This window comes from Erpetoichthys calabaricus, chromosome 9 (assembly GCF_900747795.2).
Source record: "Erpetoichthys calabaricus chromosome 9, fErpCal1.3, whole genome shotgun sequence".
Taxonomy (NCBI): domain Eukaryota; kingdom Metazoa; phylum Chordata; class Cladistia; order Polypteriformes; family Polypteridae; genus Erpetoichthys; species Erpetoichthys calabaricus.
Window position 1 is genome coordinate 187,471,220 of NC_041402.2, and position 23,658 is coordinate 187,494,877.

Here is a 23,658-nt window from a genome sequence, read left to right on the forward strand (position 1 = left end):
GAGTCCATGCCAAACCTTCTCATCCGCCGTAGAAAGAAGAGCTGCGGTCTTGCCCCTATATGGTGCGACCAGCTTAGAATCTCAGTGATACTGACTCTCCTGAAAACTTTGGCCTCGTGGACGCCTCTCTGTTTTATTAGTTGTCTTGCAGTCAGTGTCGCCTGCATAGACTCCCCACTACTGTATAATAAAATGTGAGGTACAGATAATGCGTCCTTTGATGTTACAAAATAAATTAATAACGAAACACTTATCAGCTTTTTAAATAAAGCTTGGACGGTTTGAATTAGCGCTTCCGCCCTTTTGTGTTTGCACGCTCGTTACCTCGGCGATGAGGTCGGAAGTAGTGTGACGTATCCCCGCTCATTAGCCAACCACGACGTAGCGGCGCGATAGCAGCATTTCGACGATCAACATGGCGGCAATGTCCAAGGCTGAGTATCTGCAGCGCTACATGACCGACGGAGATGAGAAGGAGAAAAAGAAAAAGAAAAGGAGTAAAGCTGTTCCAAGCGGCGGGAAAGGGTGGGTGCTTTTTGGCAACTCTGGGTGTTTTACTCAGAGTGAAAACTAACGAAAAAATCTCTCGCCAACAGCAGGTACAGTAGCAAAACACAAGAGCATAAGTGGAGATGACAGCTTTGATTTACAACCGTCGTGAAAGGTCGAATTTGTGTTTGTATAGCAGAGCCAGTCCATGTCACATTAACAGACTTTACAATTTGTTTTCCGACTGACCATCTCCATTTTGCTTCATACTTGCTGAAAATGTTACTGTACTCACAAACTAGTGTGCAGAATTGTATGCGCGTGTGTACCTTTAGCGCTTTGAGTGTAGAAAGACCGCTATATACATTCCATGTATTATCATTTTTGTTATTCATTAGTTTCTGAGGTACGGAGGCTTTTAAAAGGGGACTTGCCCCGAATTGAACTGTAAAACAAATGCTAAAAAAATTACCATCCTCCGTAACTCATAACTTTGGAGCTTTTAATGCTAAATGCATGACATATCAACGATTGCTCTTTAATGTCAGATGTCTTTAATGTCTGAAATAGCGGGTCCACAGAGGCATTTTTGACAATTAACGGTTTATTGAAAATTGTATAAAAATTAGTTTAATACTTTTATGACAGCTTCGTTCCTATAGTAAACCAGATTTCAGTAGGTATAATTCATGTTATAGTTCTTCTTTAGCAACCAGTTGCCTGTCTGAAATAAGAAAAACTTTTTAATTTCTGATGCAATAAAGATGAAATAAATTAATAATTGCACGCAGAGCCGTTTTAACAGCATTACATGCCCCCAGGCATAGATTTGAGTGCAACTGCCCAGCGTGCCCATGCATTAAGACGGCCCTGATTGCACTTTCTGTTTCAAACGCATATTGGCAAGAATCAACACCACTGGAAAGAGTTTGGTTTAACTCAGGGGTAGGCAACGTCGGTCCTGGTGAGCCGCAGTGGCTACAGGTTTTCATTCCAACCCAATTGCTTAATTAGAAACCAATCATTGCCAGTCTCAGACCTTATTTAATTTTATGGCTTGTTAGTCTGTGCAATGTAAGGCTCTTATATCGTAGATTTTTTTCCTTTCCAAGGATATCATCCAAATGATTTGAAGCCTAAAACAGATCATTTTCAGTCTGTCACATTTTTCTATTAAGTGTTTTATTAAATCAAACCGTGCATGATGAACACACACAGATGTAATTGGAAAAAAGCTAGCTGGAGAACTGCTGGCTGCTTTGTCTTTTACATCTTATTGCTAATAAGGAGCAATTAAAACACTGAATGCAGCAGTTTAAGATTGAAATAAGCAATTAAGGTTGGAGAACCTTAACAAGCGAGACCACTAAAATGAAGCATCAAAATGTCACTTAAGCAATATGTGCTTCATCAGCAATAATTGAGTTCTCGTTAAGGAACTGGGTTGGAACAAAAACCTGCACATACTGCGGGTAACTAATGCATAAATGCACAAAATGTTGGTACCTTGACCCAAACTATATTTACAGAGGTATCCAGCATGGCATTTTACCCTACAAAGAAAAATACAAAGTGCAGAGACATACTAGTCGTAATATAATCACAGATCTATGTGATAGATGTTTTTTTTTTTTGTTTTTTTTTTTTTTACAATTGTATCGGTGAATTCATACAGTATATGTGTTTTATGTCTAAATTGTCAATGTTTTTATCCACTTTAAGAAAAGGATAAGTGTCTGTCTGTGTGTCCTTCTGGTTGCTGTGTCTCTGTCATTCCAACAGATGGCCCATCACAAACATTAACATTGCTTTTACAAATCCCTTAGCAAATGACATATAACAGAGACATATGCACTGCATTTGCCATTCTAACAGGTGGCATATCACCAGCACTAACACTGCTTTTTCAGATCCCATAACAGAGACATATTTATTGCATGGTGCACTCCAAAACGCTAACACCGAGGTGTGTATTATAGGCGGAGTGGTGGCTCTGAGGCTAGGGATATGCACTGGCAATTGGAAGGTTGCCGGTTCGAATCCTGTAAATGCCAATAGGGACTCTGCTCTGTTGGGCAATTGAGCAAGGCCCTTAACCTGCAGTTGCTGAGCGCTTTGAGTAGTGAGAAACGCGCTATATAAATGCAAAGAATTATTATTATTATTGTATTAATTAGTTAGACTGCTAGCATAGCTAGTTCTGCCATGTTTTACTAAACACAGTTCTACAAATTATTATACAAACTGCAAAAGAAAAAAAATCATGTCTGCTTCAAGAGATGGTCAGTCGGGAGGCCTCTGTTGATTTCCTGTAGATTGACCCAGCAGTCTTTTCTTACATCGTGTTTGTTTTGTGTGCCAGAAGTTTCTAGTGCTTGTATTTTTCAAACTATGAGATGTTTCCGGATTTTGCACCAGTGTTTTAAAAAAAAAAAAAAAAATATCGGGAGTGCGCACCCCTCGACTTTCTCGTGTACTCATTCTAACTAATTGATAATATCGACACACCATCATTTATCTCTATTTATAATCAAACTTTATATTAAAATTATATTTTCACACTTAGGGAGGTTGAAAATACTGGTGAAACGTTTTCGTGATTACATATGCATTACTGAGATTATGTGCAAAGTAAAAAGAGTTACAGTCACCTAAAAACATAGGAAAAGTGTTAGTATTGTTATTGTTAGTATTGTATAATATTTGTTGTAATAAATTTCTCTAGGTAAAACTGCATTTAGCTACATTTAATTGTGGTAATGATTAGTGGAAATAAAAAAACATCATAAAATAAATGTATTACCAATAATATGACGGGGAGATAGCAGCTTATTGTTTACAGGACATGTTCAGTGTTATCATTAAACTGATGATGTACAAATTAAAATTAGTAACTATTGAATGAATATGCATTATATTTAATGCAGTTTTTAATATCGTGTACACATTTATATTTCCATGATTTAAAAAATTCATATGGTTATTTAAATAAAATACAACTTCCAGTTGAGTAATTTTTCTCAAATTTCATATCTGTTTGCTTATTATCATCATAAATATCTATTATAAAAAGAAATCCTGTCCTGGAAAGCAAAATGCAAGTCTACGATACGTGATCTTCTCGTAAGACATTTTAAAGACCTGCGAGACCAAAGACACGCCATACTTACAATCTATCAAATAGGACAATAGGTAGCAAAACATTCAGTCTTGTGAAGGGGGCTTTGAGCACACACAGATCCAGGGCTCTCAGCGCATATAAAGCGTATAAGGTACGTTATAAATTAAATGTTGACGTCTAAGCGAAGAAGAAAGCAGCGCGGAGAAAAGAGACTCCAATGCATTGGAGAGAAACAAGAGCAAAAAAGAATAATTGAGGTGCAAATTCAGAAAATAAGGAAAGTAATTATCAGCCTGGAACAAGTGGAATTGAAAAAAAAAAGCAGGTCCAATCTAGCTGAGAATTAAATGACAAAGTAGAACTTCATAAAGACGTTTACAAACGTCATGCAGAGCAGGTTAGAGATTATGAAACCAGGGAAATTAGAAAGGCTCAAAAAAAAAAAAACAAAACGCTGGCGCTATACACATGTGGAGAAAGTTAAAGGATATGAAAGTAGGAAAATTAGAAAATATAAAAAAAGAAAGTAAAGATCGCAGTAGCGCAAACAAGCAAACTGCCTCATTTAACTGTGCACCAGTCTAACTTTGGTTTTGCACAATAATTACTACACTATTGCACCTTAACACTTAATTCTACTTTATTCACATAATTGTACTTATTTATTATGTTCTACTATACTGTTACATTTCAATCTATGACTTTTTGTTAATCTAAACTTTGCACAGTTTTTGATAAGTGGATCAGGATGCATTTCACTGCGTGTTGTCCTGTATAACTAGGCATGTGACAAATAAACAATCTTGAGAATTTCAAAAATGGAGTTTACCGCACATGCATTTATGGGTTACTTTGTTCATGTATATACTGTATATTTATCTGTCTGCTTATTTAAAAAGCTACATTTACCCCAGGAGTCAAAAACGTTCTGTCTAGCCCTTGTACAAAAACCAAGACAAAAGCTGGGGTATCACCTTGGTAACCCCATGTACTTCTGGAACTGTGAGAGGAAAATAGCAGGACTTTACAGACAGGAGTCCAATGCAGAACTCTACTTACTTTGTTACTTTGTAAAAATAAAATTATTAACTGCTGATGATCGTTTTGTCTGTGCTGAAATTCCAAACAGAGAAACCTATCGTGACCTCATTAAAAAGATTCAGCATATTGGGACTTGCAAGATTATAAATATTGTTTTTACAGAAGTTCTGAAATAAAAGTGAAACTAATGAAATAGCAACAATTCAAAGAAAAAAAAAATATTAAAAGTGTGTGTCTGGAAAACCAAACACGGGGGGGTTGGTGAGCGAAGCCCCCTAGTCTATACCAATTTTGAATCACCTATCTGTAATTTTAACCATACTTTACTTGAAAATTAGCAAAAGTATTCCATTAAAGTACCACTTCCAGTTGCCAAAAGTTGATAGGATTCCTTATTTTTGATACAAAGCAGGTGTACAAAATCTCACTGACCGAGGGCAAAGTGTTCTTTAGTTATCATGTTGACACACAGACACACACAATTTCAAAAATCGGGAGTGCTGTCCCCTCGACTTTCTCATATACTCAGATATTGGGATGGATGTTTGAGGAGTAAACCGCAAGACAATGATTATATTTTTACAAGTAACAGCAGACTGTATGATAAAGTGCAGTGAGTACACTTGACTAGTAGTCTTCATCCTCTTTCTCTGTACGTTTTCCATTCGTTTGCTCAGAGGTTGATGCGCTTGTTCCTTCCTGATCAGATCTTCTTTTCTCCATCCTAGTGGCCCGCTTCTTCTCTCTTTCCATCGGCATCTTTTCACGTTAAAACTGATTAGGTCAGTGTTTGTGTTGCAATTACTTAGTATGCCTTCTTTAATTTTTCACTGAAGTTGGCACGTTAAGTGTTCAATATGCATCAAGAATGATTTAAGATATGAAGAGGTAGGGGAAGTGACGGTGAAGGTGGTAGGGATGAGAACGGCGCCTGTACGCATGCACCACACGTCCGCCCTGCTGACCACTGCCGAGAGTTGATTCTATAATAAAATAAAAATAAAAAGAGAATAACCTTGGAGATCAATCGTCACCCTGAAAGCGGATAGTAGATGACGCGTAGTATATGTGTAGCAAATTTCAGGCCAGTCAGTCAGTCAGTCAGTCGTTATCCAACCCGCTATATCCTAACACAGGGTCACAGGGGTCTACTGGAGGCAATCCCAGCCAACACAGGGTGCAAGGCAGGAACAAATCCTGGGGCAGGGCACCAGCTCACCATAGGGCACACACTAGGGACAATTTAGGATCGCCAGTGCACCTAACCTGCATGTCTTTGGACTGTGGGAGGAAACCCACGCAGACACGGGGAGAACATGCAAACTCCACACAGGGAGGACCCAGGCAGCGAACCTCAGGTCTCCTTACTGTGAGGTAGCAGCACTACCGTGCCACCCCTTTATTTTATAATCCAACCCGCTATATCCTAACTACAGGGTCACGGTGGTCTGCTGGAGCCAATCCCAGCTAATACAGGGCGCAAGGCAGGAAACAAACCCCAGGCAGGGCGCCAGCCCACCACAGGGCACACACACACAAACCAAGCACACACTAGGGACAATTTAGAATTGCCAATGCACCTAACCTGCATGTCTTTGGACTGTGGGAGGAAACTCACGCAGACACGGGGAGAACATGCAAACTCCACGCAGGGAGGACCCGGGAAGCAAACCCAGGTCTCCTAACTGCGAGGCAGCAGCACTACCACTGCGCCACTGTGCCACCCAAATTTCAGGTCAGTAGGTCAAACGGTTTGCAAGCTACAGGTGACTTAAAATCATGGACAGACAAACGGACCGCCACGGTAGCGTATTAGATATAAAGATATCATGTACATTAAAGAACCATCAACAACAAATCAAATTAATAATAGGTTGAACAATTATTAGAAAAGTAAAGTTGAATAAATTGGACTCTGCAGCTTCATGAATAAAAAGGTAAAGTACCACTTCCGGTTAGCAGAAATAGCCCAAAAGTTGATAGAAATCTGCGTTTTGCCCCTAATACTTGTATGCAAAATTTGGTTGACCCAAGTGAAAGCCTACTCAAGTTATCGTGTTTATATACACACAGACATAATTCCAAAAATGGCATTTTCAGACTTGTGGAGGTCTAAAATGTCGATTCATTAAAATCTCGATGTAGGAATCGTGAAAAAATTCAACACTTTCTCTATCCTATGTATATGAGAAAGTAAAAAAAAAAAAAGGAAAGGACGTCTTGCTGCCAAAGTAATGCCAGCAACTGCATTGTGCAGAAGGGCTGATGAGTAAACTGGTCCCACTGGTGGGCGCCTCTCTAATGGGCTGCCTGGAGGTCTTCTGTAGTAGGCAGGAGTGGCTCTCGTCGCTCCCAGTGCATTGTGGGTTACAGGAGTACAAACTAATGCTTGGCGCCATCGCACAAAGTAGCCAAGAAAAAGTGCTCTGAGCCGAAGATCATTTGAGCGAGTCAGCATTAAGGACTTTGAAATCTAAAGATGCTAAGAATCAATTTATTTATGTTTGCCCATTTTGAATTCACCCATTTTTACAAATGCAAAGGGAACTGGCTTGTTTCCAGTGTTGTTAATGGTTTGCACCAGTACCAAGCTGTGTTGAAATTATGGGGGTTGTACACTAAGCATTTGCATTTATTTGCAGTGTAGACCAGGGGTGTCCAACTCCGATCCTGGGGGACTGCAGTGCCTGCAGGCTTTCTTTTTAACCATTTGTTTTATTTAGTGGCAGCTAATTAACTTCTTTTGCGCTATTTGTAATTGGCGTGCTATTCAAGACCCCTTGTTTCCTTAATTAACTGTCAAACAATAAAAAGACACGAAGTGAGCCAACACATGGCCAGCTAGCCTGTGTCCATCGTACAATATTTGAAAATAAAGAAAGGTGAACTTCTCTAATGTTGATCTGCTCGGCTCCATAAAACATTTTGATATTTCTCTTACAAAAAAAGAAAATCGACTCCTTTGAAAATGTCTGCTGTGGCAGAATGAGAGCAGCAGCACAGCATGGACTTAAATAATTTGGTTTAAGTAACAACAAGAATCGTCTTCTAATTAAGAAACTGGTTGGGGAGAAATAGGTTGGAGTTAGCGGGCCATCTGTTGGCTCACATCACATCTCACTTTTGTTCGGCTGCCATTTAAGGAAAAAAAAATCAATTCAGGGGACGGAGTTTTTAAAAACACAGCAATTAAAACAAAAGGAATAGAAATCAATTAACAGTAGAAATTGGTAATATATAGATAAATATCATTTTTGGTTAGAGTATTACTTTAATCAGTGAATTTCTGGTAGACATTTGGTGTAAACAGTAAATGAATTACTGTACCTGTCTGCCGGTTAAATTGTAGCATTGCCACATCCATTTGTATATGGTTTGTTTTTTTTCTCTCCCGTTGCCATTTGAGAATACGGTAGATAAGATGGGCGGATTGGATAGAGAGGACCTTTTGGGAGGTACGGGGCTGTCATTGCGATTTCCGGGAGTGCCATGGAAACGGACGCACTATTTAAATAGATAGATAGATAGATAAATACTTTATTAATCCCAATGGGAAATTCACATTCTTCAGCAGCAGCATACTGATACAATAAATAATATTAAATTAAAGAATGATAATAATGCAGGTGAAAAACAGACAATAACTATGTATAATGTTAAATGTTAACGTTTACCCCCCCCCGGGTGGAATTAAAGAGTCGCATAGTTTGGGGGAGGAACGTTCTCCTCAATCTGTCAGTGGAGCAGGACGGTGACAGCAGTCTGTCACTGAAGCTGCTCCTCTGTCTGGAGATGATCCTGTTCAGTGGATGCAGTGGATTCTCCATGATTGACAGGAGTCTACTCAGCGTCCTTCGCTCTGCCACAGATGTTAAACTGTCCAGCTCCATGCCAACAATAGAGCCTGCCTTCCTCACCAGTTTGTCCAGGCGTGAGGCGTCTTTCCTCTTAATGCTGCCTCCCCAGCACACCACCGCGTAGAAGAGGGCGCTCACCACAACTGTTTGATAGAACATCTGCAGCATCTTATTGCAGATGTTGGACGCCAGCCTTCTAAGGAAGTATAACCGGCTCTGTCCTTTCTTGCACAGAGCATCAGTATTGGCAGTCCAGTCTAGCTGCACTCCCAGATATTTATAGGTCTGCACCCTCTGCACACAGTCACCTCTGATGATCACGGGGTCCATGAGGGGTCTGGGCCTCCTAAAATCCACCACCAGCTCCTTGGTTTTGCTGGTGTTCAGGTGTAGGTGGTTTGAGTCGCACCATTTAACAAAGTCATTGATTAGGTTCCTATACTCCTCCTCCAACCCATTCCTGATGCAGCCCACGATAGCAGTGTCGTCAGTGAACTTTTGCATGTGGCAGGACTCCGAGTTGTATTGGAAGTCTGATGTATATCGGCTGAACAGGACTGGAGAAAGTCCAGTCCCCTGTGGCGCTCCTGTGTTGCTGACCACAATGTCAGACGTGCAGTTCCCAAGACGCACATACTGAGGTCTGTCTGTAAGATAGTCCACGATCCATGCCACTAGGTATGAATCTACTCCCATCTCTGTCAGCTTGTCCCTAAGGAGCAGAGGTTGGATTGTGTTGAAGGTGCTAGAGAAGTCCAGAAACATAATTCTTACAGCACCACTGCCTCTGTCCAAGTGAGAAAGGGATCGGTGTAGCATATAGATGATGGCATCCTCCGCTCCCACCTTCTCCTGATATGCAAACTGCAGAGGGTCGAGGGCGTGTTGAACCTGTGGCCTAAGGTGGTGAAGCAGCAGCCTCTCCATGGTCTTCATCACATGTGATGTCAGAGCAACAGGCCGAAAGTCATTCAGCTCACTAGGACGTGATACCTTTGGGATTGGGGTGATACAAGATGTTTTCCAAAGCCTCGGGACTCTCCCCTGTTCCAGGTTCAGGTTGAAGATGCGCTGTAGAGGACCCCCCAGCTCCGATGCACAGACCTTCAGCAGTCGTATTTAAATTTAAATAGGGGCATGAAAAGGGCAGGAAGAGAAGGAAGAAAAGACAGCCTGAGTGTTTATGGCGGAGGAAAAAGACCTGACCCACCTGAGTCCAGGAGAAAGATTGTTTTCGGGGAGCACCACAAGTCCAGCACAGTCTGGGGTGGCCACCTCGAAGATTCCGGATACGCTGAAGTTACCGTGAAAGGGATCGGAAGCATTGTGAGCCGTAAATCTTTTATTCTGGGATTGGCGTGTCTGAGGAACTGAACTATGGGGAAATGGGAGAATTGGGAAAAGACTAACTCGAATGGACGGTGGGGAATATTCTTGGATATATAATTTGATGCCTTTTGTTTATTGTATGTATTGGAAGTGGGGGAGTTTGAGGGATTATTGAAAATGTATTAATTAATTTTTTTTGTTGCATCTTTTCCCTGTGTGGTTTAGTAAATATCGCTTTTATTATTACAAGTCATCTTTTTGCGCTGTGGGAAGGGGCTGAAGGCAGTTTGGGGTTGACCTGCAATCATCAGTATAATTTTCACTGTAAACTTAGTGAAGTGTAGCGGATACAATTGTTACAAAATGAATAAAAAGTGCCATGTAAGTTGATAAATACAAGTCATATGGAGCAGAAATTCTTCTTCCTAAGGGCTGGTTTATACTTCACACTCAGAACGCATACACGCATCATGGCTGCCACGCGTTCCCAGTGTTCATTTGACACGTCCTCTGAGCAGGTCCTCAGAAATTAATCCGACACGTGCGCCAGTTACAATACCAGCAAAAAGTGAGGGGGGCGCAGTGTGATAAAAGTTGGAATGTGACGTCAGAGTCTCTGGTTACTATCTACATGTGACAGAAAGCCGCTTTGAGCATCCTCAGGGGTTAATGTGCGCGCTTCGATGTTTACGAATGGTTCAATGTGGTGAAGCAAAATGCCGACATACAAATGCATTCGTGGTGCTTTTATATTCAAGCGTCGCATATTCCCCATCGTAATGACACGATACATTTTAAAAGTCTCGCATACCATCTTCTATGCCATCTTTTTGTTTTTTTCCCCTTCACAACAGCATGAGAATGTATGCTGGCATATTTGAGCCACAGAGAAAAAAATTAAGGACACAGTGAAAAGGTTTATTTTGTGATTAAAATGGAAATTTAGGTTTTAATCTTGAAATGTCCACTTTAACCTTGTAGTTTACTTTATCATTAAAGTTGACCGTCATAAACGTCCTCTTAACACCGACCCAGTTGTTAATCACTACGTACTGCTGGGGCTTCCTCCTGAACTGACAGCGGCAGTCGCCACACAGAACACATTACATTTATGATATTCCAGCTCTCTACACATTTAGAATCCTTAGATTTATACTTGATATCATTTTCATGTTGAAATGCATTAAAGTATGTATGTTATATTTTACAGATAAGTCGTTAACTTCATTTAAATAATGAATACTGTTAATAATTACACACACGGTGGCGGAGCGGTAGCACTGCTACCTCGCAGGGGGAGTCACGTCCCTGGTGTTTCCTGCCTGGACTTCGCATGTTTTCCAGATGGGTTTCCACACTGTGCTCCGGTTTCCTTCCAAAGACATGAAGTTTTGAGGATTTGGTGACGTTAAAATGATGCCAGTGTGTGTGTGTGTGCTTGTGTTCACCTTGCGATGAGCCGAAGCAAGTCACAGTCAAAGTGAACTTTATTGTCATCTCAACCATATACAAGTATACAGATAGACAAAATTGTGAAGCACAGGGTGCACAGTGTAACAACATGAAGTGCAAATAAAAAATTAAAATTAAAAACAGAATTAAAATGAAAATTTAAAATTTAAACACAAACTAGACACAACAATGCTGCTACTTCTTTGTCTTGTCTTTGCACAAAGTATGTTTACTGTTTCTTGTGTCTTTCTTGCGCCCAATGCTAGCTGGAATGGGCACATCCCCGGATTGACTGATTTTAATCATTAAACATCCTTTTCCTATTGTGGCAAGGTGTCCTCGAAATTGAATGGGATGTTTCAGGCAATTTACAACACATTTTCTCACCGTGATGATATCTTGCACTGCCACCTGGTGGAATCTTCCAGATTTACGTAAAGTACGCGCGCAAGTATAAACAGTACAGTGCTTACGTAGCAGGAGCACACATCGCGTCACATGAAGTATAAACCTGGCCTAAAGCTAAGTTGGTGAGACGATGCGGGTTCTCTCCATGCTCCCTCTTCACATTTGGGAGCCTCTCGAACCCAACACCGTCGATAGTTATGACCGAGTGAGCTGGCTGATGGAGACAGATTGCCCATGGAGCCAGGCTGTTGGTTTAAGAAGTGTTTTTATTAAAAAGAATCGAAACAAAACCAAAAACAGCGTCCACAGTGCAGTGTTTAAAAAAAATCCATAAAAGCAAGTGAATACTGGGGGATAAAAACACAAAATCCATTAAAAGCAGAGGTTAAAAATGCAGTCACTGGCTCCTTCATGTTCTTTTCAGTATGACCCTAGCTCACCTCCCTCTTCGTCTCCCTGGCTCACCCGTAACCCGCACAGCCGGCAGAGACTCAACAGCCACGATCTTCATCCCCCTGATCCCCGTCTTGTCTGCCTCCTCACAGCGCAGCCAGACCGTCCGAGGTTGGCACTCCTCCCGTCATCCTTCACGCACCCGCAGTCATTTCTCGGGTCCCTGGGGAGGTCATCCGCCATGCTCGCCCCACTCCATAGCCCCTAGAGTGCCACAACCTACACTCCATCGTGGGTCCTCTGCTCGTGCTGCCTTTCCTTTCTAGGTGGTCGGATCGTCCTCACCGAGACTCCTTTTCAGCCGCCTTTTAACCCATGTTCCCTTTCTTTCTATTTTTTCCCCCCTCTCCAATTTTTCTCTCTCCTCTCACTCGTGTTTCTCAATTTATACATGACACAGGTGTGGTGATTAGCAGCTCCCGGCATCAATTATGGACTCAGACGATTCCTCACCTGTGCACTTAAGTGGAAACGCCTGCGCCGCATCGCGCCCAAGAGGTTGCTCCAGCCACACAACCACCACGCCCTCCTCCTTAAGCCGCAGACCTCACTTTACCACAAATGGCATGCCACCATTTTTTTTGTTTCAAGCAGTCCTGGATTCTTGGATTATCATTTTGTTTTCTCGCAATTGATCTGCTTTTTAAAAATTTTCATTTCCTGGGTTTGACTGAAACGTACCCAAATTCTCATTCTCTTTGCTTCAGCCCCAGTGTCTGTTATTAACTGCTCTGTCTCCCGACATTTTTTCTGTTGCAGCATGAAAATAGTGGATGATGATGTAGACTGGAAGCGCTTTGTACCCGTCGAGATGGATGGAAAGGTGGAAGAAGAAGAGGAGGCTCCTGTGGTAAGCTTATCATTGAGGTGTCTGGGGTTTCCTTTCTCACGGACATTTGTGGAAGATTTCTGTAGACTGGCTGTGGAAGGTCGCATCAGTTACTCGCTGGCTTAAAGTATCAAACACTAGAAGGAGGGCACAAGACCCTCACGCTGCTCCCTGTTTACACTGCTAATTTGCATGCACATGGTGTAGCTCGAAAACCGATTCAGAGTTTAACAGAACCGCAGCAAAAAGTTGTGCAAATGGACATATTTTGAGCAACTGGTCTCAGCTACTGTGCTGTTCTTCATCAGTGTGTTTGTTACCTGTACAGGTAGCTGAAGTTGTAGATGAGAGGCCAAAAGCAGTGAGACTATTGGAAGAGTTCAGGAGCAGTATGCGGTGGAAACTGCTAAGTGGTAAGTGCTCGGCTGAGATGAAACTTGCTCAGTTGTATTGCGTATTTGTTGCTTGCATATATTAGACCAGGGGTGCCCAACTCCAGTCCTGGAGGGCCGCAGTGGCTGCAGGTTTTCATTCTAGCCCTTTTCTTAATTAGTGACCTGTTTTTGCTGCTAATTAACTTCTTTTGAATTTAGTTTAATTGACTTGATTTTTAAGAAATGTTTCCCTGAATTTCTTCGTCGTTCCTCTGAATTGCTTCATTTCTTTCCTTAAATGGCACCAACGCAGACGTGATATGTGAAGTGAGTGAGCCAACAGAAGGCCAGCTAAGTCAGGGCCTAAAACTCCAACCAATTTCACTCCAACCAGCTGCTTAATGAGGCGCTGAGTCTTGTCATTAATTAAACCCGTTCTTTAATTCCATGGCTTGTTGCCGCTCTCATTGTGCAATAGCAGACATTTCCAAAATTAAGGATTTTCTCTTTTCTAAGAGCAGATCATCATTCCTGAGACCTTTACCTTTCTTTATTTTCAGATATTGTATGATGGTCACAATTTGCTGGGCCTGTTTTGGCTCATTTTGTGTCTCGTTATTGTTTGGCTGCTAATTAAGGAAAAAGAAACAATTAAGGGGTCTGAGTCTCCAAGAGTAAGTCAAAGAAAATGAATTCAAAAGAAGTTAATTAGCAGCACTCATTAAGAAAAGGGTTAGAATGAAAACCTGCGGCCCACAAGGACTGGAGTTGGGCACCCCTGTATTAGACGATGAAAGGTTTCTAGAGGTCAGTTTGAGGCTGAAAAGTTGTATGCCAGAGGTGCTACAAAATGAAACTTCTTCAATCTCTCAAAGCAGATCAAATGGAAGACTCCAGAAATGCTGATGGAAGCCAAGACTCGAGGTAAAAAGTGTGTTGTTGTGATTGTTGTGTGTGATTAGCCTCTCCTGTAGGCGTTCTTATTTTTGCAGCCTCGTATGTCTCAGAGGTGTTTATTTCACAGCTCAGGAGCCAGTATACCGAAGAGGATGCAAGGTGGTCCTAGAGTTCAACATCGGTCACCTGACGTTTCAGTTTCTAGAAGAAGCCGCCACGACTCCCCAGGCCCGTCGCCACCAAGGAAAGGGCACCGCCACGACTCCCCGGACCTGTCACCACCGAGGATGGGGCAACGCCACGACTCCCCGGACCTGTCACCACCGAGGATGGGGCAACGCCACGACTCCCCGGACTTGTCGCCTCCGAGGAAAGGCCGCCACGACTCCCCGGACTTGTCGCCTCCGAGGAAGGGGCACCGGCGAGACTCCCCGGACTTGTCGCCTCCGAGGAAGGGGCACCGGCGAGACTCCCCGGACTTGTCGCCTCCGAGGAAAGGCCGCCACGACTCCCCGGACTTGTCGCCTCCGAGGAAGGGGCACCGGCGAGACTCCCCGGACCTGTCACCCCCCAGGAAGCGCCGCCAAGACTCTCCAGACCTGTCACCGCCAAGGAAGGGGCACCGACGAGACTCTCCGGACTGGTCGCCCCTCAGGAAGCGCCGTCAAGACTCTCCGGACCGGTCACCTCCAAGGAGTAGTGAAAAGCAATCTGCATACAAGGTCAGAAGGCCCACTTCACCACAGCGGTTACAAGAAGGCAAGTCTTGTGATTATCCGAGGCTAATCTTGCATTGCACAGTTTGTGTTTGTTTTATTTTTAGTCAAATGTAAATAATTTTGAGAGCACCCAGAACCACAATAGTCACCATCTCCCTTTTCTAAGTTTCTAACCTTTTTGCTCATCTTTTGCAGCTAATTCTAGTACCAGCACAAAGAACAAACCAAATGAACATTCACCAGTTAGACGGAAGTCTCGCTGGTCATCAGAAGTGGTCTCTGCTGACTCTTCAGCCCCTCAGGAGGTAAGTGAGACAGATGTGGGTATCAGAGCAGTGCTCTTTATTCACCTGTTTGTAACGTGACAGTCGGTGTGTGTATACACGTGTGTGAAAATATTGAGCTCACTCTGTGACGTCTAAAGCCAATAGGGGGGCAAAGTGATGATTTAGGTGTGTTAATGGGGGGGGGGTTATACTTACAGTATGCAATCAGTTATTTTGTGTTTTATCTTTGTAGTAAATTCAGACAACTTGGCAGAGATCTGTTTTCACTTTGACATTAAAGCATTTTTTTGTGTTTATCAATGTCTAAAAAAAGCTAAATTATATCCGCTGGGATTCAATGTTGCAGGGGGGGCGGTGGGGGAAGAATCTTTTTTTTTTTTTTTGACACTGTTATAATGCCCGACTCACTCATCTGGAACAGCAGCTACACCTCCGAGACCAGTGGCCTGACAAACTGAGGAAAATGCAGACCACACAAGCCGTACCTCTTCCAATTATTTCCCCAATTGGCGATCAAATAGGCTAACAGAAAAACCAAAAAGTAGGTAAGTTAATAAAGTGAATATAAAGGAAGTGTAACAAAACGCCAAACAGTATAAATCACTAAACTTCCCCCCCCCCCCCCCCCCCATAACACACACAGCCTGACAAGTAAACAGCGGAATATCATCATAAAACGGTGCAGCAATAAATATACAGTGCAAACCCTCCCTTGTCCCTACACTGAACATAAAACAGATATGACGCACGAGAAACACCTAACACACATAAAGTCCAGGGAATTTTCCAGAGAATGGTTAATGGAAATGACCGTTAGAAACTGTCCAGTGGTAACTGCAATATGGAAGCACTTGACCGTTTGCTTCTTTTCCCGAAATTAAACAAGAAACGGTCTCACCATATGGTCCTCGGCGTGTCCTGATATTTGTGTACCCCCCGGGTTTTATGAGAATGGTGCTAATTGTTACAGGTCCGGCATTGAGAGCAGCAAGCGTGACGACCCCGGATTGGCGTTTCTCCGTCTCTTGTGATGCGTTTCGGTGTTGTGTTCTGATTTTCCTCCTTTTCCCCTCTCTCTCCTTTTCTTCTCTCCCTCCTCATGTTTAAGTAGGGAATAACCTGAATGGACTTCATTGGGGGGGGCAGGAAAATTACCTTAAGGGGTCACAGTCCTGCAGCATTCTCCTTCCCCCTTTGGTTCCAGGGGAGTGACATTTACACAGACGCACCATAGACTACATAAACAGGACAACACTACGAAAGATGCGACTCGGCACAAAAACACATTAAGACGTCCCCCTTCATGTCGCACCGCTACACTGTATATGTTGCATGTTACGGGGCCTTCAAAAAGTATTCAGACCCCTTCACTCTTTTCACATTTTTATATTGCAGCCTTAGTCTGAAATCATTTCAGTTCATTTTTTTTCTCTCGTCAAGAAACACTCGATACCCCAGAATGACAAAAGTGAAAAGAAAATGTTATGGATTTTTGCAGTTTATTAAAAATAAAAAACTGAAATATTACATTGACACAAGGATTCAGACGCTGTGCTACGACACTTCAAAGAATAAATCCCATTCTATTGATCATCATGTAGATGTTTCTACACCTTGATTGGAGTCCACGTGTGGTCAGTTCAGTTGATTGGACTGATTAACTCTTTCAGGGCTAATATCGACTTTTGTCAAAAGGAGGAGTTGACGATGGTAATCAACTGTAAACTGTGACAAAACGAACCATTATGTTTTAGTTGGACTCTCGTTGCTAGAAGGAAAATTAGCTTCATTGGTTTGACCGAGATTTTGTGCGCTCGTGTGAGTAGCAAGGCGCAAAAATGATGTTGACATAATGGAGAGAGATCAAAGCGAATGCCTAAAATCAAAATACTCTGTGGATGAAGTTTTGCCTGTTATCTGTGAACTGGACTATGACTTGTCGCACTCCAATTTTGATACAAGTGATCGAAAACGAATGTGAGGTTCCATCTTCAGGTGACTGGTCCCCAGCTAATCATGGTGATGAACAGGTTCATGTAGCTGACACGCCTATGGCAGTGTTTGCCAGGAGGACTGCCACTTAACAGTGATAAGAGGTAGAAACCAGCGACCATGACTGGTGCTGCTACTGCCCCAGCCACGCGAAGACAGCCTGGCAGCAAGCCTGCCACACATTCTTGGCAAACTGGCAGCCACAGCATGCAGCAACAGGCGTTTTATGATTAATTTGATTTATATTATGTGAAACCATTGCTTTTCAGAAACTGTTTTTTGGAAAAAAGTATTCAGCCCTCAAAAAGTTAAATAAAGGCCCACAGTTCACAGTGAGTATGAGAGCAGAAACCAAGCCATAGGGTAAAGAATTTGAAATGTTTGATGTCTGTGTTAAGTGGCGGGTCTGGAGGAAACCAAATACCACTCAGCACCTGTGAATTTCCCATTGGGATTAATAAAGTATCTATCTATCTATCTATCTATCTATCTATCTATCTATCTATCTATCTATCTATCTATCTATCTATCTTATAGTGCCTATCATCTATCTATCTATCTATCTATCTATCTTATAGTGCCTATCATCTATCTATCTATCTATCTATCTTATAGTGCCTATCATCTATCTATCTATCTATCTATCTATCTATCTATCTATCTATCTATCTATCTATCTATCTATCTATCTATCTATCTATCTATCTATCTATCTTATAGTGCCTATCATCTATCTATCTATCTATCTATCTTATAGTGCCTATCATCTATCTATCTATCTATCTATCTATCTTATAGTGCCTATCATCTATCTATCTATCTATCTATCTTATAGTGCCTCTCATCTATCTATCTATCTATCTATCTATCTATCTATCTATCTATCTATCTATCTATCTATCTATCTATCTATCTATCTATCTATCTATCTATCTATCTATCTATCTTATAGTGCCTATCATCCATCTATCTATCTATCTTATAGTGCCTATCATCCATCTATCTATCTATCTATCTATCTATCTATCTATCTATCTATCTATCTATCTATCTATTATATAGTGCTTTTCATTATCTACCTATCTACCTACCTACCTACCATTCCCATAGCGAAGCAGGGGGGTACCAGCATCATAATTGAGGGGTGGTAATTCAGTACCAGGGAATAGGACACTAGACAGAGTCAAAAGAAAACCGAATAAAGGATAACACCGAGAAAACCTGCTTCAGAACACTCTGGGCCGAAGGGTCACCTTCCAACGGGACAATATGACCCCAAAGCACAAAGAAAAGACAACACACGAGTGGCTTAGGGACAACTCTGGGAATGTCCTTGAGTTGCAAGGCCAGAGTTAAACATTTCTGTAGAGATCTGCTAATAGCTGCCCACTGACATCCTCCATCCAATCGGACAGAGAAGAATGGCAGAAAATCCCCAAATTCCGGTGTGTGAAGCTTTGTTGTGTCAGACTCGGGCCACAATGCTGCCAAAGAGCCTTCAGCAAAGTGCTGAGTGAAGAATCTGAAGTCTGTGTACTTTCTGAAGGCACAGTTTTTTTATTCATTTAATTGTATTTATCCATCCATCCATCCATTATCCAACCCGCTAAATCCGAACACAGGGTCACGGGGGGTCTGCTGGAGCCAATCCCAGCCAACACAGGGCACAAGGCAGGAACCAATCCCGGGCAGGGTGCCAACCCACCGCCGGACACACACAAACACACCAAGCACACACTAGGGCCAATTTAGAATCGCCAATCCACCTAACCTGCATGTCTTTGGACTGTGGGAGGAAACCCACGAAGACACGGAGAGAACATGCAAACTCCACACAGGGAGGACCCGGGAAGCGAACCCGGGTCTCCTAACTGTGAGGCAGCAGCACTACCACTAATTAAGGGCATGCCACCGTGCCGGACTTAATTGTATTTATTTACTTGTTTATTTTTATCAAATGCTATGAGGTGACATGCAAGTAACAATTTCCTTGTACAATTTTAATAAATTTTATGTTGGCATTGAAGCCCCCATTTTCTTACTGCTCCACACTTTTGTTTCTGCAGGCTGCATGTTGCCTCTTGAGTACACAGTTGTACTGTATATTATATAAAAGTCATTTTTTTGGTTTTAAAACATCCAGTCTTCCTAATGAGTGTTTTGAATTCAGATTAGACCCGTTTGGTATGGTAGATTCTTTAGAAAGCGTCATGTCCCAGTATTTGCTCCTATTAATTGTTCTCTTGGCGCAATGTGCTTCTATACTATGGGTGTCTTGGTGACCTGACATCCTTTAAAATGTATGCATTGTCAACAACGACAGAAGCACATATACTATCCATCCATCCATTATCCAACCCGCTGAATCCGAACACAGGGTCACGGGGGTCTGCCGGAGCCAATCCCAGCCAACACAGGGCACAAGGCAGGAAGCAATCCCGGGCAGGGTGCCAACCCACCGCAGGACACACACAAACACGCCCACACACCAAGCACACACTAGGGCCAATTTAGAATCACCAATCCACCTAACCTGCATGTCTTTGGACTGTGGGAGGAAACCGGAGTGCCCGGAGGAAACCCACGCAGACACGGGGAGAACATGCAAACTCCACGCAGGGAGGACCCGGGAAGCGAACCCAGGTCCCCAGATCTCCCAACTGCGAGGCAGCAGCGCTACCCACTGCGCCACCGTGCCGCCCGCACATATACTAGGAAAGCAGAATATCTACTTTTTATAGTTTAGGAGTGGAATCAACTTTTTAAATCATTTCATGTTTCTTTTGTTATAGTAATTTTTACAATGTCAGTTTAGCTTGACTTACATATTTTTGCACAGTACTTGTGTTTCTCATTGTAAGTATTGCCAGTACCAGAACTGGGGATTACTTTTTAAAGTAACAAGCAACCCTATGCAGTACTTATTTTATTGAAGTAAAAATACCTGCATTATATGAAAATAAATGACTGCGTTGTTTCATGGAAGTTTTGCCTGTTTTCACAAAGACATTGCCTGCTGCTGTTTGTGTTAACATCAGTCATGTCTGGTGACGACCGAGGAAGAGGCTAAGCATATATACATTGTGCACACAAGTGAAAAGAAATGAACAAAAGTTAGAAGTATACATTTAATCCTGCATGTGCTGAGGGATAAATATAATTGTCTCATTTTAGGGTCTCAAGGAGCCAGTACTTACCGCAGCAGCACTGAAAATAAGGCAAGAAGCAAACATGGTGGACGGTCCGCCGCTCCTTTGCAGGGCTCAATCACACACCCAATCAGAAAAGAGTGTGTAGTGTGCAGTGCAGGAACAAAAACCCTGTAAATAAAATCTGTGTTTAGTTTCAGTCCAGTTATTTGCCGTAGGTCAAGTAGCACAACAGCTACTCACGTTGAGGGCTTGTGTTGGCATTGGACAAAGGGGTTTGGATGTTACTTACTTCGCAGCACATGAAGGATGAAACCAATTTATAAAACAAAACAAATGCTCAAATTTGCCAATGTGTTTCTGGTCCGTTTCCTGAAGGTTCTTATTTGGTAAGATTTAATAATAGTTGCTGGACAGTGAAATGTGCAGTTTTTCCATACAAAAAAAGAGAATGCAACGCACTGTTTGTGAACACATTTCATGATAAGTATCTATATAGCATACTTAGTTACTATTTTTTGTAATGTAACCAAGTTACTTTTAAAAGTAACATGCCCTAACACTGGCCAAGACACTTTACTGTAAATGTTACAAAGCTTTTATGCAATCCATCGGGCAACATCTGACCACATAGACGTCCATGGTCCCATAGGGTGATAAAAGAGTTGAGAAATCCCGACTGGAGAATGCGACGCAGGGGATATAACTGGATATAGCGGTGTAACAGTGGTTACAATACGATTGTGCTGCCAGTGCTCTATTGCACTTTCTGTCGTTATTTTAATGTCAACTTTCCTTACTTACTTACTGTGTTGACTCGTGGGCAGCACCACCCACTCTCACGTTGTTGTAGTGTTATCTCTCTGTACAGTATTTAATCAAAACAGGCACCCTGTAATATCCCATATAGCTTTGCTAAGTACCTTATACAGTGTGGCCCACCTCCACCGAGACGACTCCCGTCTCGCCTGCCACCCAGTAGGTGAATGCGGTCGTGTCGCCTGCCTTGTAGAGATATAGTAACGAAGAAGGGAGATCACTTTCGGCATTTTCTGTAAATGTGAGTACCTGATTTGTTCAGTTTTCTCTTCACCACGTAATGCAGTCGTCTCAGTGGAGGCAGGCCACTTTTTCGTGGGCTAACCTATATAATATTGTATTCGCTCAACGTCCAAACAACATAAAGCCCTGTATAACAGAGCATATCGTAGACATTACACGGTGCATGCTTGTAGTTTTATTTAGCTGTGTTGTTGTTCAGACATGACACATACAAAAGATGGTTAAATCCGTTTAGTCAGTCCTTATATAATTATTTTGGAGAGGAAAAGAAAAAATAACTTCATACAAATCTGAAGTTGTCAAAGTTGGTTTTTATTACATTTTTAATAATCGCACAAATTCTTCAGACATTCTAACAACTAAAAAAAAAACAAGACACCGTATCTATCACCTTTCACCTCTGCGTATCTGATGACTATTTAACATAAGTGACCTGCCAATAAAGCTACAGAAAGTTGTCCCTTGTTAGATATACATGGTTGTTATCATTCCGGAATGCAACTCATTTTTCTCCGACTGCAAAGTCGATGCCTCAAATATTGTGAGATAAACCACAAATAAAATGAACATTTTTAATAACTTTAAATCAAATTAGCATTTCAAAATGACACAGCCACTCTTTCTCCCAAACAGCCCCCTCTCTTGCCCTGTTAGGTGACCCTCTGAGTGACACAAGTACTGCTACACAACTCCAATCCAAGCACTGTGTGACCACATCAGACACATACGGCTGAGGCCTGAACATTTCCAACGAATGGCGCCAAGTTGCATGCAGTGACTTTGAAAGGCATGGATGCCCTTACACTGCTCCCTAGTGGCCACTTTCTGAACTAATGTTGCATCTTTTTAGCAGAACAGTCGTGCAGCGGGGCTGCTGTCGTCGGAGGTTCGCCAGAAGGAGAAAGAGGAGAACCGAAGAAGAGAGAGGGCTGACAAAGTCCTGGAAGGTGAGTACCTGGTCCTGATAAAAGTCAATTCCAGGTCTTCTGAGAATAAAATTTACTTTGTATAACTTAGCATGTGACTTTGAGGTTCAGTGTGTAGGATGGCTCAGTGGTAAGTACTGCTGCCTCACTGATCCATTGCTCTGAGTTCAAATCTCACACCCAGATGCTGTCTGCATGAAGTCTGCATGTTCCTCCTGTGCAGGAGACGTGTGTGTGTGTGTGTGTGTTAGGAGAATTGGTAACTTTTATTTTTTCCATTGTGAGTATTTTTGGGTGGTCCTGATGATCCAGAGCTGATTCCTGCCTTGCACCCGGCGTTGCTGGGATACACACTGGCTAAGCAGGTTTGAGAAAGTACCATTATGCTTGGCTTCTCTTTGCTTTCTTTCATGTTACTTTTTGCTCGGCAGCGGAGTCCCGTCAGGCAGAGACTGTGGTAAGGGACAAGTCGGGCAAGAAGAAAGTCATTGACCAAGAGCAGAAGGAGGATAAGGAGAAGGCCGAGAAGGCTGAGAAATACGCCCAGTGGGGGAAAGGGTAAGGGAGTCGGTGGAGGTGAGCCAGATGAGTAGACGAGCTTTGTAAAGGGGCATACTTGACTAAAGGCACTCGACATCTTCTTCCATGTACAGGTTGGCACAGGGCAGAATGCAGCAGTACAACATGGAGGAGGCCTTGAAGGAGTCCCAGAAGCCTCTGGCACGCCATATCGACGATGAGGACATCGACAAGATGTTGCGGGAGCAGGAAAGGGAAGGAGATCCTATGGCTGGCTTGCTGCGCAAAAAGAAAGAGAAAGAAGACCAGAAGAAGGGAATAAAAGGTAAGGAGTGTTTAGGCTGTCGTTCCAGTGGCGATGAGATGGTGGTGTGTGCTTGGCCTGCATTGCTTACAGTCTCTCTCTCACCTCCGTCCAGAGCGGCCAAAGTACAAGGGTCCGGCCCCTCCACCTACCAGATACAACATTCAGCCAGGCTACCGTTGGGATGGAGTGGACCGGTGAGCATTTTTTAAAATTTTTTTTTAAGAGGGTCCTATCGTGCCATCTGTCTTCTAGTACTGCTGGTTGCTCACTCACGTCTTCCCCCTTCCAGGTCCAATGGCTTTGAGAAACGACTCTACAGCCGCATGGCAGACAAGAAGGCGACCCAGGAGATTGCATATAAATGGAGTGTGGAGAACATGTAGTGGCAAGTGGCTCCCGTTCCAAGGGAATACGCGTTCAGGACTCGGAGCTGAAACACATGGACAT

General features: G+C 42.6%; 1 protein-coding gene across 1 annotated transcript; it reads left to right on the forward strand.

Moving 5' to 3' along the window:
• The first annotated feature begins 377 nt into the window (after nt 1–377).
• On the forward strand, nt 378–23,649 carry bud13 (BUD13 homolog). Its single transcript, XM_051932257.1, has 11 exons — nt 378–525; nt 12,910–13,000; nt 13,308–13,392; nt 14,229–14,277; nt 14,378–15,079; nt 15,148–15,274; nt 22,310–22,406; nt 22,817–22,943; nt 23,039–23,229; nt 23,324–23,405; nt 23,501–23,649. Exons 1-11 carry the CDS (start codon nt 416–418, stop codon nt 23,592–23,594), a joined length of 1,755 nt encoding a protein of 584 aa, XP_051788217.1. The 5' UTR covers nt 378–415; the 3' UTR covers nt 23,595–23,649.
• The last annotated feature ends 9 nt before the right edge of the window (nt 23,650–23,658 follow it).

Excerpts from the sequence above, each read along its gene's own strand:
- bud13 (XM_051932257.1), top strand. The coding sequence starts at position 416 with ATGGCGGCAATGTCCAAGGCTGAGTATCTGCAGCGCTACATGACCGAC. Across the intron at positions 14,278-14,377 it reads GATGGAAGCCAAGACTCGAG|CTCAGGAGCCAGTATACCGA; the intron begins GTAAAAAGTGTG and ends TTTATTTCACAG. Across the intron at positions 22,944-23,038 it reads TACGCCCAGTGGGGGAAAGG|GTTGGCACAGGGCAGAATGC; the intron begins GTAAGGGAGTCG and ends TTCCATGTACAG.